General features: G+C 58.5%; 1 protein-coding gene across 1 annotated transcript; it reads right to left on the bottom strand.

Annotated features, from left to right (window-relative positions):
• Positions 1 to 99: 99 nt before the first annotated feature.
• On the bottom strand, positions 100 to 18,211 carry DRG2 (developmentally regulated GTP binding protein 2). Its single transcript, XM_080826478.1, has 13 exons — positions 18,086 to 18,211; positions 14,351 to 14,511; positions 10,261 to 10,350; positions 9,730 to 9,790; positions 8,058 to 8,148; positions 7,353 to 7,425; positions 7,170 to 7,260; positions 6,253 to 6,350; positions 6,009 to 6,085; positions 4,691 to 4,779; positions 3,848 to 3,906; positions 1,264 to 1,317; positions 100 to 917 (listed from the first exon to the last, which is right to left on the bottom strand). The coding sequence occupies exons 1-13, from the start codon at positions 18,147 to 18,149 to the stop codon at positions 831 to 833; spliced, it is 1,095 nt and encodes a 364-aa protein (XP_080682604.1). The 5' UTR covers positions 18,150 to 18,211; the 3' UTR covers positions 100 to 830.
• Positions 18,212 to 18,429: the final 218 nt, after the last annotated feature.

Raw genomic sequence — 18,429 nt, 5'->3', positions numbered from 1 at the left:
TCTCCCACAGCCGAAACTCCACCCACACTCAGATCCCCAGGCTCGTGGCTGGCCCAGACCCAGCCTGGTGACAGAGTCCAGCCAACTGACAGAACTGTCCTCAGTCTGAACAGGGATTGTTTCCACTCTTTATTGTAGAAAGGAGAGCCAAGACCAGGGGCTTAGAGAAAAAGTACAGAAACCCAATGCCGAAGCCGCCACTCCCCGCGTCCGTGAAGGCCCTGGGTCGTGGGCTCTGGGCAGGGGCGGCCCTGGGAGGGCCGTACATCAAGGCTCCTCAGGCTGCAGAGGGCATGAGCTGGGGCTTAAAGCCACCATGGAGCAGCCCTGGGGTGGGGCAGAGGGCTTGTCCTGGGAGGCCCCCTCCTCAAGTGCCAGAGAGGACGGCGGGAGCTGAAGGCCCAAGGCGCCCCACCAGAAACAGCTTCCTGGGACCCGGGCAGGCTTGGCTCCGTACCCCGGCACTGAGCAAGCCGTCCGCATGAGGCCCTGGCTACAGGGTAGGAGGGCAGGGTGCCCCCTCGGTGCCTGAGGGGGCCAAGTGGAGGGCGCAGGCCCAGGGTTCCAAACACAGAATCCCCATCCAAGGGGCCAGTCTCACGGGAAATGCCACCAGACCAGCCCAAGTTCCCCAACCATGTCCCTCTGCCCCAATACACTCTGTATCATCTGCCTACTGAAGAAACTTCCAGAAACAGTGGAGACTTGAGAGACCCCTTCCTGGGGTGTATGTATTTGTACGTTATTTCCTGTTTGGGCTTTGGTGTGTCCGGCCGGATCCGACTCCCGGGGGAGACAGGGTGGGCAGGCAGGGGGCCCAGCAGGAGGCACTACTTCTTGACAATCTGGATGACGTCCTCGTGCTCCATGGTGTGAGTCAGGCCCACCCGCTGTGGGCTGTACTTGGTACTGGTGCCCTAGGCGGGGGACAGACAGAGGGACCATGTCAGCCTCTGTCCTGAGCAGGGCCAAGCCCGGAATAGCTATGACAGGAGGATGGCGGGTGCGGCTGTAGGTATGTTGGGGGGACGGGAATGCCAGAGTCTGAAGTGGGGGCCATAGCACTGGCAGACCACCTGCAGACAGGACAATGTCCCCAGGAGTCTGACCATCCCTGGACCCCAGCGTGGGAGAGGCCAGCACGAGTCAGCATGCAGGCCCTTGAACCAGGATGCCGGGCAAAACAGCACAGATGCCATGCTCCTGCCCAACCCAGGGGCGATGCTGGGTATGACCCCACCCATCTCTGGCCCAGAGACTTACCCACACCAACGCATACTTAAACTGGCTGGCGAGTGACCGGTGGATGCGGTGGCACTGGAGGATGGGAGAGTAGGACAGTGAGAGGAGTCTGAACCTGAGCACCCCCGCGCCTGGCCACACCCCCAAGCCCCAGGCGTGTGCTAAGCGGCAGCAGTTCTCCAGGCAGGTGCTCAGAGAGCAGTGGCCTTGTGGACACCACAGGATCGAGCCACACGCAGCAGGCTGTTCTGATGCTCCCACTTCCAGTCTGGCCCGAAGGCTGTGGTGCCCATTAGAAATGTTCTCAAAGCCTTTAGAAGATGCCTGGATCTGGCTGTCAGCAGCCTTCTGCTGGCCTTGCCTGAATGACAACCCCGGCAGATGCCCCTTTGGATGGGTGGGGGTGGTTTTCAGGACACCCCACCTCAGCCTGGAATCACCACAGCTGGTCCCCGTCTCCTGGCCACAGCTGGGAGCTGGAGCCTCCCGCCCAGGACATCATCCACCCCCGCCTCAGGAATCCCAGAGCTCGTAAAGGAAGCTGGAAATGGGTGCCTGGGTGGCTGTCATTAAGCATCTGCCTTCAGCTCAGGTCATGATCCCAGGGTCTTGGGATCAAGCCCCGCATCAGGCTCCCTGCTCAGTGGAGAGCCTGGTTCTCCTCCCACTCCCCCTGCTTGTATTCCCTCTTTCACTGTCTCTGTCAAATAAATAAATAAAATCTTAAAAAAAAAAAAAAAAAAAGGAAGCTAGAAGAGGGGGCCTTGGAGGGGCAGCCAGCTCTTCCCGAGATCGGGAGCCCCTGGTTGCAGAGTGGAGCGGGGGCAGTGGAAGGGGCGCCAGAGGGAAGGCCGTGTGGTGTTGCCTCACCTCCCACGCGCCCGCAAGCCTTATAGGTCCTGCTCAGAGCCCCGAGCCCTCGGCCCCGCTCCTGAGAGGATGCTGAGCCTGTAAGAATATTTCCCACCTGCTTTGGGCCTCCTGTGTCTTTCTCTGTACTTGTCCCTAGCAGTTAGGGACAATGAAGGTCATCCCAGGCCATCTTTTCTACTGGGGGAGAGATGGTGTTGTTTGATGATGGGGGGACTCCTGCTCCTCTGTGCCCACCGCACCTCTCACCTTGCTGAGAGCCCAGCAAGGTCCTCGCTGCCTCGGGGAGGTATGGCCCATGACCCCTTTGGAGGGAAGGCCTTTATCAGCTCTCACTGAATATACACCAGGGCTGGGTGCATCACAAAGGCCCGGGCCTGGGGGGGTCAGTTACACCCCGGAGAGGAAACTGAGACACCGGGAGGCTGACCCAGGATGGGGGAACCAGCGTATGATCCTGCATCTGCCTGACTCCAGTGTCTCCCTGGTTCCTCTACTTTGGGTCCCTGCCATCAGCGTCTAGGCAGGCCTCCTTGTGTACACCCTGTGGCACCTGGGACAGTTGAGTGTCCCGGGAGGGAGGTACCTGTGGGGAGGGTGAACAGGGAGACCGGGACCACTGAAGAGCACGCCTCTGGGGGACACAGTCCAGGCTCTGGAGCCGGCCCCCAAAGCCCCTCCCCACCCCACTGGGCGCTTCTCACCCTTGGGTCTAGCACCTCTTGCCTGTGACCCTCTGTGCAGCTGATGGCAAACAGCCAGCACTCCCCACATCTGCTCCTGCCTCTGGGCCTTTGGGCCTGCTACTCCCCCTGCCTAGAAAATCATTCTCCTGCTATCTCCTGCTTTTCTTCCCGGGAGTGGCTAAAGTCCTACAACCTCTTGGGCAAGAAGCCAGGGCCTGAGAGGGTGGAGGAAAGTACCCATAGAAGGGGCAGGGTAACCCCACAGAGGGCCAGCACCCGGCGGGGGCTCCTGTACCAACAGCTGCTCGGTCCCCAGGACACACCTCACTCACAGGTTCTGAAACAGGCTTGTAGGAACAGGACACCCCCACGGAGCTCCTTATAAGTCATCTAAGAGATGTGGCTTCTGCCGGGCATGCTCTGTTTACTGTCAGTGCTCAGTAAATGTGTGTTGAGTGCAAAAAGCATTCAGAGCTACTGGGGGGTGGGGTGGGAGCAGGGAGGGCTGTGGGGGGCTGACTGGGGGAGAGGAAGCCAAGACAGGCTACAGGCAGGGAGGTGGTAACTCTGAGCCGTAAGCTGGCACTGGGGAAACACAACCTGGAGTTAAAAATACAGAAATGCCCCAGGGCAGCAGCTCTCGGTGGTGGAGCACCCGAACAAGGGACTCTGAGAGGGTTCTCTGAGAGAACAAGGACTCTGAGAGGCCTGCGGCGCGAGGATGTGACAGAATGGGGATGACCACTATTTCCCGGACTTTCCCAGTGCCCGGCCTGCTGCCGGGGGCCTCATGCATCCGCACACCCTAGCCACCACCAGGGTGGGCAGAACATCCCTGCCTCTGGCGAGGCCTGCAGGCTCGCTATGCAGCTGGGAACGGTAGCTGGGAGGCGACCCCAGGTCTTACTCTGGGGCCTGCCCACGGCCACTCTGCTACCGCAGCTGGTGTCACTCAAGCCAGCAGAGGGCTGGGAGGGCCTTCAGCAAGACCCCGCAGGGGGCACGGTGACCTCCCTGACTCGCCGTCTGGACATGACTCGGCAACTCACCACATGCTCCACGGAGGCCCCTTTCCGGAGGATGATGGCATCTGTGAAGTCTGGCCTCTCTGCGAAGGTAGAGATTGGAGGTAGGGGGACAGGGAGGCAACCACGATTATGGCCCCAAGCTGCTCTGTGGTTGCCTTCCATCAGGGGACAGAGGCCCTTCTAGCCCCCAGCCTTGGTTTAACCTTTCCCATGTGGCACACCCTCCCTACAGGTCCTTGTGTGGTGTTCTGCAACTTTGACTTTAACAAAGGAAATCAACATAAATCCACATCCAGGACTCAGGCGGCCCGCAACCCCATCAGACACAAGGGCCCTAACTAAGTCCAGTCACGGGGAGCATCTGGACAGCACTGGCAAGATGTGACAGCTGCTGGCGACCAGTCAGGGGCAGCTGCAGCTCCTTCTTTGATGACAAGGTCAAGGCTGCACAAACTGCCAGAACTCAGCTGCAAGGTCACAGGGTGTGAGAGGTGGTGGTGGTGGGGGCGGGGTGAGACCCCACATGGTGAAGGCTCCCCTGTATTCACATGCCTCATGTCCTGACCCAGAGGAGGCTGGGAGGGGGGTGATCACTGTAGCCCATGGGGAACCACAGGCCAGCCTCAACCCGCCCCTGCCCTGGGGCATCCTCAGAACTGGCAGCCCCAGAAAGCAGCATTCTTTACTGCAAAAGCTCAGCCACGGTCTCTAGCAGCCCGGGGCAGAGGGCAGTGCCAGCTGTGAAATGGGAGAAAAGCTGCGATCTGTACGGACCAGCTGAGTCAGGGGCACTGGGCAGAGCCTGGCAGCCCCATCGGGAGGGGGATTCAGCCCGTCTCCTGGGCTGCCCGCCGCCGCACTCACGTCCTCTCTTCTTGGTGTAGATGCAGGTCAGGGCCAGGTACTCCCAAAGCATCTCAAGCAAGTAGTCCAGGTTCAGCTTCATGCCGCAGCTGCCAGGGTCGAAGGCAGCCGGTCAGAGCAGCCCCCATGGGCTCAGAGACCGGGGCTCCCTGCTTTCTCACTCGTGCAAACGACAACCTGCACCGAGGCCAGTGCAGCCCATCTGGCACCCATGGGAACCAAGCCCGCAGATCTGAGAGCAGCTTGACACTTCAGCTGCCAGCGCCTCCGGTCACAGCCACGGTCATGCCCAGGAGAGCTCAGCTGTCTCTCCTGGGGGGTCTCCGTGGCGCTCTGTGGAGAGCACACAGCAGCGCTAACAGACACAGGGTACCTGGAGGGGGGCTTCCCTCCTGACAGCTGCTGGGAGACTGGCGGCTCCAGGGCCACCTGGTGGGGATTTCAGTGATGGGGCAGCCCCTGGCTTGATCGTTTGCAGAGGCATGACCTTGAGCGTGACATGTTGTGAGCACAGCAGGTGAAGGTGTGGTGTGGAGGTGACCTCACGCCTTGAGGATGACATGTCCTCGGCAGCCCCTGAAGGCAGCCTGAGACACAGCAGGAGAGGAACTGAGCTGTACTTCGGGAAGGACGCCCGCTCTCTGCTGCCCTTGGCGGTAGCTGGCAATGCCCAGGAGATGGTCCAGGACCCTTACCCATCATTTGCACCAGTCACCCCACTCGGTCACTCAGCATCCTGCTCCCCCTGAGCCAAGCCTCCCTGTGAAGCTAGAGAGCCTTGTCTGAGCTGGGCAGCCGGCAGAGCAGAGCCTCCAAGTCAGGCTGCCCCAGAGGAGGCAACTGCAGGGACGGTGAGGAGTGAACAAACAGCCCTCAGCCAAGGTGCAGGCGGCACCCCAGACCCCCAACTCCAAGCAGGGCTGGAGGCCACGGCCAGGATGGCCCCACCCACCCAAGGACTTCAGTTCCCTTTACCCTCCAGGCTGCTGCTGCTGGAAGCCCCGTCTTCCAGAGATCGGGAGGAGCTGGCTCACACCTGTGGGCTCTCTGAGGCCTGCCGTTGACTACGAGGCTCTGAAGCCTCAGTGATTATGAACCTTCTACGTAGGTGGCACTATTTCCCTTCTGTTTTCTTAGCCAGAGCCCACCCCGCATCACCCACTCTGCCCAGGCCGATCCAGGGTAAGACCAGGTCAAAGCCATTACTGAGATGGGTCTCCTCCACCCTGGGTGCACATGGGGGGCTTGCCTGGCCAAGGTGCCCAGGAGGCCTGACAAGCTCACATACACGAAGGACTCGGGGCAGCTGAGTGCTCACCTGATGACCACACTGTTGGGCTTCCGGGCCAGGCGGTCCACTTCCTCCATTGAGATCTGGTCAATTTTGTTATAAACCTGGGATTGAGACCAGGGAGGTAGGTGTTGGGTAAGGAAAGGAACAAAGAAGTGTAGGAAATGGGGGGGTGCGGAGCAACTCCAGGCCCCTCCCGATCCTCTGGGACACCTGCCTCCCATGGGGGTCAGCCCTCCTGCACATGCACCGGGGGGCCAGCCCGACTTACATACAAGCACGGCATGTACACCCGGTTGCCCACGATCACATCAATGAACTCGTCTGGGGAGCAGTCTTCTCGGAAGAGCACCTCCGCGTTGAAGATCTCTGAGGGGCTCAGGTTAAGGGCCACTTATGTACCAGCAGCCTCCCAGGTCCCTGCATCAGAGGGGCCCGAACGGCCAGGCAAGCAACACAGTGCCAAATGGGACCTCGGAGCTCATCTGCCTTGGGGTTTTACAAGACAGTGAAGTGTGGGGAGCGCCCTCATGTTTTCAACAGAAACAAGAACACGTAAAGTTTAGTCGGTGGCTTCGCTCTTCCCCGCCAGGCAAGAAAAATGCACTTGCCAGAATGCTCAGCGGCACCCCAGGCTTCAGGGCCACGAGCACTGTCTGCAGGCACCGGCCTAACCCACCTGCCCCCATGCAGTGCTCTCCTCTGGAGGCCGCCCTGCCTCTGCTTGCATACCTGTGGTGACAGGGGCCTCACCACCTTGCAAACAGCCTGTCCCATGGGGAGTTCTCCATGTGCTGAGCTTCTCTGCCTCTGGGGCTCTGCCGTGTCCTCCAGGGTCCTCCAGACACTCGCCTAGCCCCTGGTTCTCCCTGAGGGTTACTCAGGCTGTTCTCGGGGGCTGTTTCCCTCACCATGTCACCTTCCTTCCAGATGTGACTGGCCACCAGTCCCAGAACCCGCAGGGAGTCAGGAAGGCACTGCTGAGTGCACGGCTGTGGCCTGGCCAGCCTGCAGCTTGGGGAGCATGGAGGTGAAGGGGACAGGAGGTGCCCCACGTCACTGGGCTGCAGCCTTCCTGGTAGCGGCTCGGACGGCTCTGGGGCGGCTTGGGGTGTGGTGTGTCAGCATCCTGGGCCATAAGGCGCCTGTTTCCTGCTGCCCCTCCCATGTTGCTTTGGGAAAGGATACTGTACTCGTGCAGGATGAGCTGCACCAGCTTTTCTGAGCACTGGGTCAGCGTGACTGTCGAGTTGAAGGAGATGCCGCCGCCTTTCTTGGGCTGGAGAGGAGAAGGGGGGGCTGCTCACTGAGGGGCAGCGGCGGTCATCCCCATCCCGCCCGGGCCTGGCCTCCCAGTGAGAGGGGCCTCACCTTGAAGTAGATGTTGGGCCTGTGCTTGTTGAGGCGGATCCCCACGGACTCCAGTTCCTTCTCCAGCAGAGACCTGGCGGAGCCGCGGCAAACCTTCATCAGTGCCCGGGGGCAGGCCGGGCGGCTTCCGTGCTATACCGGAAGCCTCTGCCCACCCGGAGGGAGACCAGTGCCCTCTCACCCCCCAGGAGGAACCCGGCAAGCCAAGGCTGCTGAAGGGGAGCCTCTGGCCCTTCTGTCCCACTGGAGGGGAGACTGGCTGGTCTGCGACTGGCAGGCAGAGGGAGGCCCGGTGTGCCCCCCGGCCAGCAGGTCAGGGCATGAACAAAGCTTCTGTGGCTTGAGGCCAGGCTCCTCATGGGTCTGGGCAGCAACTGAGGCACCTTGGCCTTGGCAGGTGGGAGCCAGAGCCAGGATGGCCTGTGCTGGCGAGAGCCAGTGGCAGAGGCTTCTGCCAGCACAGCACACCCCCCAGTCTCCAGACATCTACGTGCCAGATGCAAGCCTCTGCAAGGACGCTCCAGGCGGACCGCACGGGTTTAGCCTGTGGACAGGCCTGCCGCTGCTCCCACGTGGGAGAGGCCCAAGCACCCCCGGGCCACCCATCATGAGTTCAGGGACACAGCAGCTGGGCCACAGTGTCCCACGAGCCTGCTCAGGGCCGTCCCCAGATGTATCAGTCCGCCCCCGCACCAGCCTGCGGACCTCTGCACTTCTCCCTTGGTGGCATCCAGCATCATGATGACGACGTCTGCCGTCCGCGCCACAGCTATCACCTGCCGGCCGCGGCCTTTCCCTGGACGGGTGGGAGAGACATGGTGACACGGTGACAGAGGCACGCTGCGTGTGACCTGCACCCAGCCCACGGGGCCCAGACTCTGGTTCTTTACAGCTCCTCCCTGGTCTCTGCCACGTGCCGGCCCTGGGCTGGGATCTCCCGGGCCCTGTTCTTTGTTCCACGTGCTGTCTTACTCCCGGAGGCTTGTTGTAGAGAAGGCAACGTAACACTGCCACCCCCCGGAGAAGTAACATTCTCCCCTGTCCCTACCATGCGGCAGGCCTCCTGCCAAGTGCTTCACAAACATTTCCTCACTTAGTCCTCAAAACTATCATGTACCGGCAGCGTTATCACACCCATTTCACAGAGGAGAAAACCGAGACCTCGTTTAGAGATAATCGAGCACTTGCCCAAGATCACAAAGCTAGTGTGGTATGAGGATTTCAACACATCTGCCCTTTCTGGAAACGGGCGCTATGACCCAGCCCCACTCTGAGGGCTGCAGAGGGGATCACGAGACGCCACAGGAAGAGATGCTGTGGGGACCGCCACTTTATAAGGATCAGACCCTGTGGCTACGAGGCCACCACAGAAGCCAGGCACCTTGCCAAGGTCACAGCACTAGGATCTAGTACAGATTTCAGCCATGACTGGCCTCTCTCCTGAGAAAGAGGGGCTTGGGTGCAGTGAAGTTCATGGTCCATTTGCCTCCTGACACTATCTGCACACTGCCCTCCACTGTGGCCAGACCACTCCCAAGCCCCACAATGCTAGAAGGGACAGCGGGTTCCTGGGGGACCATCGTCACTCCCCCTGCCCCAATGCAAGCAGGCGGGACTTTGGCCTGATGAGGACAGTGGGGTATGGGAGGGTGCAGGGCAGAGACGGCAAATGGACCCCCAGGGAGGAGGCCCGGCTGCTGCCCAGCCATGCAGGGGCTGCAGACCCAGACAGGTGGGTGCCGACCCCAGCTCTGCCCGAGTGGCAGACCCTTTCAGTTCAGGGCAGACCCTTTATCTGTCATCCCTGACACTCCTCCCAGCTACGAAAAGGAAATGGTGACACTCAGTAAGTCATAGGGCCAGCTGAGGACTAAGACAGCGGCCAACACACAGCCTGTCACTTGCCGGAGAACCATCAGCTGGTTCCCATCTCTGCGAGGCTGCGGGCCACCCCCCCGCCACTAGAAGCCACAGGCATGTTCTCATCTCAGAACCTAGAACTAAAATGACAAAGGACGGGGCTCCGGGATGAGGAGCACAACTGATAGGTGTCCACTCCTTGTAGGGGTCCCTGCAGGGCCATGCTGGAGCCCGCGGAGTGGAAGAGTGAATTCAAACCTGTCAGGTGAGCTACGCAATCTTGGGAAAATTACTTCACCCCACGGGGCCTCGGTTTCCTTGGCTTTAAGATGGGGCCAGCCAGGACTGTATGAGGCCAAAGCGGTGTGAGCGGCTACAAGCCTTCCCCGACCCATCTGGCCCCGCAGCCACGTCCAATTTTAACAGTGAGGCCAGGACACCCAACACACTCTGGAAGATGGCAGGCTGGGGTGCCGAGGTCCACCCTGTCTCCCCCCAACCTGTCCCCACTTTCTACCTTGTGCTGCGCCCTCGATGATCCCGGGAAGGTCCAGGAGCTGGATATTGGCTCCTTTATACTGTATTGGGGAAGAGAAGAAGGTCAGGGGAGGAGTCCCTGCAGGAAGGGCCTGCCTGACCCCAGGACCCCGGCCTTGTTACCGCCCCAGTCCGGCACAGACGCGATCACGCGAGCTGAGGAGCCCCCAGGGAGGGGCTCTCCAGTGACAGTAAGAGCACTGCACAGAAATGTCCCTGCACCGTGGAGGCTCCAGGCCCCGGGACCCCAGTGGCCCCAGACTCTGAAGCTTCACGGGAGCCAGAGGGATCCGGCCAGCCAGGAACAAGGGACCCAAGCTGGGGCAGTGTGGGACGCAGAGCAAGACGGGTACCGCCGAGAGGTGCCAGTGCCTAAGGGCAAGGCAGCTCAGTTCAGAGTCTTCCCCCTCCCCACGGACAACGCCCTCTCCCCCCACAACACCCAGCTACACCACCGCAAACCCGAGCACACACCCTTTCCCCTTCCGGAACCAAGCACGCCCCAACTTACTTCAATGACCCCAGGGATGCACGTCAGGGTGGTGAATTCATAGGACGCGGCTTCGCTGGCTGTGGAGGTCATTAGACTCAAGAAGGTGGACTAGGAGGAAAAGGAGGTCATTGTAGTGAGAAGTCTTGTCCCAGCCTCCTGGGAGGATCCCCATGGGCCGGGCGCCTGCTGGACGCAGGCAGCACAGACTCCCTCCTCAGCCTCAGCCTCAATGGCTGGAAATGTCACCTCTGGCCCTGCCCAGGGCAGGTGGGGCACCAGAGGGCACCCCCTTCTTTGGAGGCCTCAAGGCCTGTCTCACGTGGCCAGAGGGAACCGGTTCCAAAATCGGGGCCCCCTGCCAACTCCACCAAACCTGCCAGCCCCTCCTGGGCCCCAGAGACCTTCAAGCAGGCAACGAGCAGCTGCTCACCCAGGGAGGGGTGAAATGTGCAAGGGGACAGACGTGGTCTGAGACAGAGCCAGACGGCAGGAAAAGGTGTTGCCAGGCAGGAAGGGGTGAGCTGGGAAGGGTCTGGATGGGAATGCTCGTGCCACGGTTCACTGTGGGACTAGAGCTGTGGCTTGGCTGAGAGTTCAGAGAGACCAGGCTCCCCCCGGGCAAGAAACTTCTTCCTCTGAGCTTCTGAGTCCTTTGTATGCATGCTGGCCATCTGCTCGGTCCCCACCTTGGGGGGCTGCGTGGGGTGAAAGGAGATGATAAGGCCCAAGGTGTGCTGAGCCCAGAGTGTGGTGAGGCCACAGCAATGGGTATAGTGGGCCAGAGGGCCAGCAAAGCAGTGCGCAGAGCCAGAGGGGGAGGAAACCCAGCCCGGGCCCCGTGGCCCCAGCCTAGTCAGCAGGGCACCAGGAACAGAGAGCCTGAGACACAGCTGTGACTGGGCCACGTGGACCCTGCCTCTCGGGCAACCAGGAAGGCTGGGGGCACATCTCACTCATATACCCTCACACCTTGAAGGAAACCCTGGCCTCAAATCCAGACACTCTCCGTCCTGGGGGCCTCTTAGAAACCTAAGGACAGATAAAAGCCTGGTGGGGCAGACGAGTATGGGTAAGTGGGGTGACCCTGAGAGCAAGGGCTGCTGAGACACTGAGTTACCGCTGCTGGAGGCCAACAGGAGGGCACTCTGACCCTGTCTGGCCTCTGCGGGGAGGGGAGGCCTGGGGCCTTCCCTGGTGGGAGAGCCCCAGTCCCCAGCAGGATGGTAGGATCTGGCCACGGGACCAGACCCTCAAGGGCACACAGCCCTTGGTAAACAAAGTTCTTCTCCCAGCCTGGGCTTGGAAAAGAAGTCCTTGGCAGGTTGGAAGTAAAATCAAGACCAGGTGAAAACTGATGGAGTCCATCACAACACCCCAAGAATTAAAGCTTAAAAAGAGTTACTGGTCACGCTGCGGGACAGCTCTGACCCCAGCATCTTGCTGGTCATTTAACGGCAGCACCTACGCACTTGTCCTGCCTTTCCAGGAACTTTTTCAGGTGAACCAAAGAGCTGACCCCAATGAGAGAAAGCGCTACTCCCCAGAGGAACATCAGCTAATTAGCGAGGAAGGAGGAAGACAACTGGAAAATTGACATTTTACCCCAGCTAACAAACCTCCTAGCCAAGGACAATTCACTGGCGTCAAGGTCACTAAGGGGATGCCGACAGGGACCGACTGCCGCACGCCACTGCAGCAGCACCTTGCAGCGGACTTTCCAGTTACCTGGACTTGAGGGGACACCGACGCAACCACACAGAAGGGACACAGGGCATGCCTCCCCCTAAGCCATTCTGGACATGCAACCAGCGGTCGGGGGTTTTCTTTGGCATGGTACAAAATGAGGTCCGCCCCATTTCCTATGCGGAATCTGGCCACCAGTCCCGGGTCTCCACCTGACTCTTGGCTCCCAGGAAACACAAGAGACAGACGAGCCGGCTAAAGCACACCACGGGGAAGCAAGGGGACACCTCCCAAGCGCGGACTCTCCGCAGGGCCGCTGTCCGGTCTCTTTAGAGCTAGGGTCTTGGCAAAAGGGACCGTTGCAGAGTAGAGCAGGCAGAGGCATGATACCTACAGGGGCCACATGCGGTCCTGGAATGGACCTTGGTTGGGACAGAGCAGCCTCAAGGCTCATTTGGGGGTGAGTGTTGAAATCAGAGTGCGGTCCCGGCGTTAGATCACTCCTAAATTACTGTTCATTTTGTTTGGTGTGATAGCTCATGGCTGCGTAGGAAAATATCCTTATTCTTTAGGGACACAGGCTTAAATATTTTGGGGTGAAAGGTCAGGAAGCATGCTGTCTGTACTTTATTCTCAAATGGGTCAGTCGAAACAGAAAGAAAACCGCAAACACCCGCACAGACACAAATCCGAAGGGACGGAGCAATATGGCGAAATGGACGGACTCAGAGAGCAGGTGCGTTGTACTCTGCTTTAACCTCTTCCACGTGTGTGGAAATTTCTAGTACACAGAAAAAAAAGAGAAACGGCCAAAGAGACAGAGGGGGATCTGGACACCCCGCCAGGACTGAAGATCATGAGGCTGTTCAGCCAGAAGAGGGCACACGTGGGGGAGGTCCTGGCTCTCCCGAGGGCCCCCCGCCCTGCAGAGGGGGCATCAGCTCCTTCTGAGCCGCGGCAGCAGGAGGCCGCTACGCTGCTCCGTGTCTAACTTCTGTCCAGTTGAGGGGTCATAAGCACCCGACACTACTACAGGGATCTAAGCCCTGGTGGGGAAGCTGCATGTCAGACGGCACACTCAGGTTTGATGCTGAGCATTGCAAGGCGTCGGCTGGGGGAACAGCCAGCGGCCCCAGAGGAGGAGGACCCACGGAGGGCAGCGGCTCATGTCCAGCACCTGGTGTCACTTCTGCCTCCAGCAACGTTCCCCTTCTCGTCCCACCTAGCTTGGATGGTAACCAAAATGATATGATGTCCTGAGCCCACATGGATGGAGGACAAGGGGGCAGTGCACCCAGCGCCCGCCCACCACTAGTACTGACGATAAGGTCCACCTAGAACAGGGGAGCTCCCCGAAGAGTCAGAGGCACCTACATGCCCCCAAGAAGGAAGCCTGCAGACCTCGATGCCGAGTGTGGTCTTCCTCTACCCTGTCCTTGGCCCGGCCCACAGCCCCACACTCACACAGCTCCCCATGTGGGCGTCCGTGAGCGGGTGCTTGGAGACATTCCCAACTGTCCCCACCTAGAGTCAGTCAGTGCTGTGTCGGAGGATAAACGGCAGCGCTGATAGATGTTTTTAAAACCTGCCACCTCAAGCCCCTGGGCGGCCTTGGAGGTACACGTCCTCCAGAAACACCAGCTCTAGGACGTGATCGGTGCGCGAGGGAAGGAGCGGACTGTGAGGATGCTCTGGGCACAGTGGGGGCTTCTGGGCAGCCACTACGGGGTGAGGGAACTCTACTGCGGGAATGGGACAGACAGCCACAGAGAAGTGACACGCCAGCAGCCAGTGCAGCTACAATCCCATCTTGTGTGTGTGTGTGTGTGTGTGTGTGTGTGGACAGAGCACAGACCAATCCCCACCTCCTGTGATATACACACCCATGATCCAGGCAGAGGGGAAAATAAAACCAAGCCCATACAAAGCACAGCTACCCCGCTCAGCCGGCAGCAAGCACTCAAGTGATGGTAGCGGCTAGCGGCTTCCCCTCGTGTGCAGCCCAGAGGCACGGGCTTAACACCTTTTAGCTGAATTGGTTTAAAAGCTGCTCCACCAGCACCTGTCCAAGCCACCTGGTCACTGTTCCCTCAGCCTGTATCTGTGCGGCCTCTTCACTGGACAGAACTATCTCGTTTGCTCCCGCATCACCAGGGCCCGGCCCAGAGCCTGGCCCAGGGTGCGCACTCAGTAAATGTTTGTATGTGACGGATGGGTCTGAGACTGAGCAGAAACACTCCTCCCAGAGACAGGCAACGATGGTCGCCATGGCAGGATGACAAAGGGGTGGGACCGGATCCTGGGGGACGCTGGGTCTTCTCGGTCCCTGGAGCTAATTCAGAAAGGCAGCGAGAGAAGGCGCTGGACAGTCGTGTCTGGAAGACAACCTGCTTCCTCCCCAAGGCCCAAGCTGACCATCACTGACCTTACCCACAGAGGGAAATCCAATCAGTGCCACGCGGGCGTCACCCGACTTCATGACATCGAAACCCTCTCCTTTGGATGAGGCCGATTTGGACGGTTCCAGAAGCTGAGCCCGGTACTTGGCGAGTTTTGCTTTCAGCAGACCCAGGTGATACTCGGTGGCTGAAGGACGTAAAGCAAGACGGAAGGTAAGTATCCAGGGTCTCCAATCCCCGTGGGTCAGGTGTGCACACACATACAGCCAAATGCTGGCTGGAAACATCAAGAACCAGATCGGGGAAGAAAACACCCTCTGCTTAACAGGACCACTTAGCCTCTCACTTCATTTAGGATAGAAGCTAGTCTCCTTATCGAGACCACGGGACCTCAAGTCAGTGGTTCTCAACCGGGGCAGCAGCACTCCCTAGGGGAGTCCGGGGAATGGGATGTTTTCTGTTGTCAGTGTGATGGCGAAGTCCCCATCAGCATTCATCAGGCAAGGACCAGGGAAGTCCGCAGCCCTACAAAGTGTGAGTCAGTCTGGCACAGCCATCAATCGTCCCATGTTCCATATGACTTTTCACAGCTCTAAGACATCTGTAGAGGGAAAACCTGGGGCCTAGAGCCTTCTGTTTCACACAGCAACACAGGACTTTTTTTTTTTTTTTAACAGTGTCAATAAACACTGGAATTTCCAGGAATACAACTTCTGTGCATGTTAAGGAAAGACTCCAGCATGTGTTGTTGGAAACTTTACCTGGAGGTGCTCACCATCTGGGGATCCCAGGCCTCTTGTAGGGTACCTAAGTCACCAACACAACACACTGAGCACTGGGCTGCGTCGCGGCCGGCACATGCCCTGTGATGCTGCCCAGAGGTGTGAACACCTCACGCCTTCGTTGTAACATCGCTGTGTCTGGGCCATGCCCCAACATGTAAATACTGAAATCAACACTATTTTAATTATGCCGTCTTTTTTCTCCTCCTTTTTTTATGATTAGGACATTACACTGGTTTTTCTCAAATTCTGAGCAGACAAAAGTTACAGTATCCGAGGTGAGCTGCATTTCCTGATGGTAAAGGAGGTGTTACCAAATCCTCGATACAAGAGCAGGCTGGGGCTAGGTAACATGGTCCCTCACTACTTCTCCAACACCTCCTTCCACTCTCTTGTATGTACTGCGTTCCAGCCACAGTGGCTTTCTTGTTTCTTCAGGACAAGCTGACACTATTTGTGCCCCAGGACCTTTGCATTTGCTATTCCTTCCATTGCAACTTTATTTTCCCAGGGCTGGCTCCTTCTCAACATTCGAGGCTCAGCTCAAATGGCATCTCTTCAAAGAGGCCTCCCCTCCTCAGCCAGAGGGGGCAGTGGGCAATGTCACACCCACCCTGCCATTCCTGGCCACGTAACTTTGGAAAAGTTACTTAATCTTCTTGCGTATCAGTGTCTCAATCTGCAAAGTAGGATGTTATCAGGAGAAACCACACCACTGGACTTTCGTTGAGCCTTAGAGAAAGCACTAAGAACAATGACTAGCACACATAAGCACCCCGTAATCACTGGTTGTCATTATGATCTATGGTAACCCCCACCCTTCCTCTGGCCCCTCTTGGCTTCATGATCCTGTTTATTGTCTTCATGGCTCTGATCGCTATTCGATACTATCTTGTTTTTTTTACTTCCCTCACTCAAATGGGGCAGGATCTCGGCTTCCGGTGGCACAGGGCACGTACTCAGGAAATGTCTAACAAGTGAAGGAGTGAATTGGTGGCGGAGAGAAGGGGTCAAGAATGGGTTCCGCAAGTGTCAGGTTCATCTGATCCTTCTTGTCATCCCAGCTCATAAAAGATTCTGAGCCCCTCTGAAAGGAAGGACTAGGTCTGGATCCTTAAATCATCTTTACATCCCCTTCCCCACTGCCAAAGCCTCCCTGTTACTCTCCTTGATCCTTGTAGATGCTACTCCACAGGGCAGCCAGTGGGAGCTTTTAAAACAGAAATCAGGGATGCTTGGATAGTTCAGTCCGTTGAGCATCTGCCTTTGGCTCAAGTCATGATCCCAGGATTATAGGATCGAGTCTTGCATCGGGCTCCCTACTCGGCGGGGAGTCTGCTTCTCCCTCTCCCCTGCTTGCTGCTCCCCCTGCTTGTGCCCTCTCTCAAATAAATAAACCCGAAATCGGACTACGTCTCTCCCCTGCTTACACCCTCCACTAGCTCCCGCTGCCTGAGAAAACAACTGCCACCTCCCCATGACATACATGGCCCTACATGATTGGCCCTTTCCTTTTCATCACTGCACGCCAGCCCCAAATCTTCAGATCCCTGACCAAGCCAAGTCTGTTCCAGCCTCAGTGATATTCATTCCTCTGCCAGGAATAGTCTTGCCCCCGATCTTTGCATGGCTGGTTCCTTCTCATTCTGGTCTCAGCTCAGATGTCCCCACCTCATGGAGGTCTTCTCTGATCATTCTACCTTAGGAGGCCCAGCTCCCATGCCCCACACTCTTGCTCTACCGGCCTCGTTTGTCGTCACAGCATTTATGGCTGGCTGAAATGATCTTATTTATTTGGTTATTCATTTAAAGACTATCCACTGGAAGGTCAGCTCCAGGAGGGCAAGGATGTGCTTGCTGTGTTCAAGCCTAGCACATTATAAGGGCCTGGGGAAGATTTACATAATGAATGAAGTCCCCCAACTTCTCAGCCTCCAGAACTACACAGAGCCAGGGAAGGGCAGACACTGACACTAGGTACCTAGTATTCCCCACTTTCTGCCTCTGCAACCCCACAGCAGGTCTGCTTGGGCACCGGGCCTCACCAACCCTGGCCAATCGCATCCCCCATTATTCCAGACCCTCCTTCTGATCTAGATTGTTCTAGATCTAGAACTGCTCCAGGAACACACCATGCTCACCAGGACTGCCATGCTGTTGCCTCAGCAGTGCCCCTCACGGGGGGTACCCTCCCCTTAACCAGTTCAAGTCCCACCTCCTCTTGGAAGCCTTCTTGGGTGTCATCATTTGTTTCTCCCCACTACTCTTCTCCTGCGATCGCCTCCAGCCCTTGTAATCTGAACTCCACATTTGATCCTTTATTACACGCTATCGATGTTAAGGGGTAACTTTACGTAGTGCTTACCATGTGCCTAGTACTTTGCATACACTACCTAATTTAATTGAGCTGTGAGCTAAGATGAGACGGGGTTATGATCCCCATTTGCAAATGAGGACACTGAGGCTCAAAGAGGCGAAGTGACTTCCCAAGCTTTCACAGCAGGTACGGGTGGCCCTGGAGTTCAAACCCAGGTCCGCCAGGCTCGAGTCTTGACGGCCTCCGTTCCCGAGACGCTGGGTGAGGCTGTACCCGTGAAAGGTCTCCTCCTGGGCTTTCCAGTACAAAAGGGGAGAGCATCGACTCCCCAAGCCCAGCCGCCAGGAGACCCGGGTTTGAAGCCCGACCATGCCTCTCTCTGGGTCAGACGCTGGCTGCGGGCTGCGATTTCTCTCCCCGGTCGCCTGCTCTGGCACCGAGCCGATCTCACAGCGATCGTCTGCAATCAGACCAGCGCGCTGGGACCCGGATCCCGCCTGGTCCTGCCTGCCTCGGGTGCGCTGGGAGACCTGGTCACGTCTCTGGCACTTCTCTGCTGCCTTCGAGCCCGCTTCAGCTCTATCGCTGGAGTTGTTCCCCCATTTTACAGACAGGAAAACTGAGGCGGGCAGAAAGGAAGGCCCCGCCAGGCCGGCCCTCACCCTTGTTCTTCTGCGTCCGAGCGATCTCCTTCTCGATCTCGGAGATCTTCTCCAGGATCCCCATGGTGGCAGCTGAACCCGGCGCACCGACACACTCGGCACCGGAACCGGGAATTCCGCCCTCTCGGCGGCGGAAGAACTGCGTGAGCCCGGAAGCCCACAGAGAACAGCGTCCTCGTGCGCCCGGCGCTCCGGGATTCAGAGTCCGGACGGACGACGTCGAGCGGAGTGCCAGACACTATTGGTTCCGCCCGCTGCGCCGGCGGGGCTGGAGACCCGCGGTGGGCGGGGGCTGGAGACCCGCGGTGGGCCGGGGCGGGGCCGAGACGGGCTGGGGCGGGGCC

The sequence above is a fragment of the Martes martes genome (assembly GCF_963455335.1).
Source record: "Martes martes genome assembly, chromosome: 16".
Lineage (NCBI taxonomy): Eukaryota > Metazoa > Chordata > Mammalia > Carnivora > Mustelidae > Martes > Martes martes.
The sequence above is the reverse complement of the archived record's forward strand: the minus strand, read 5'-3'. Positions and strand labels throughout refer to the sequence as shown.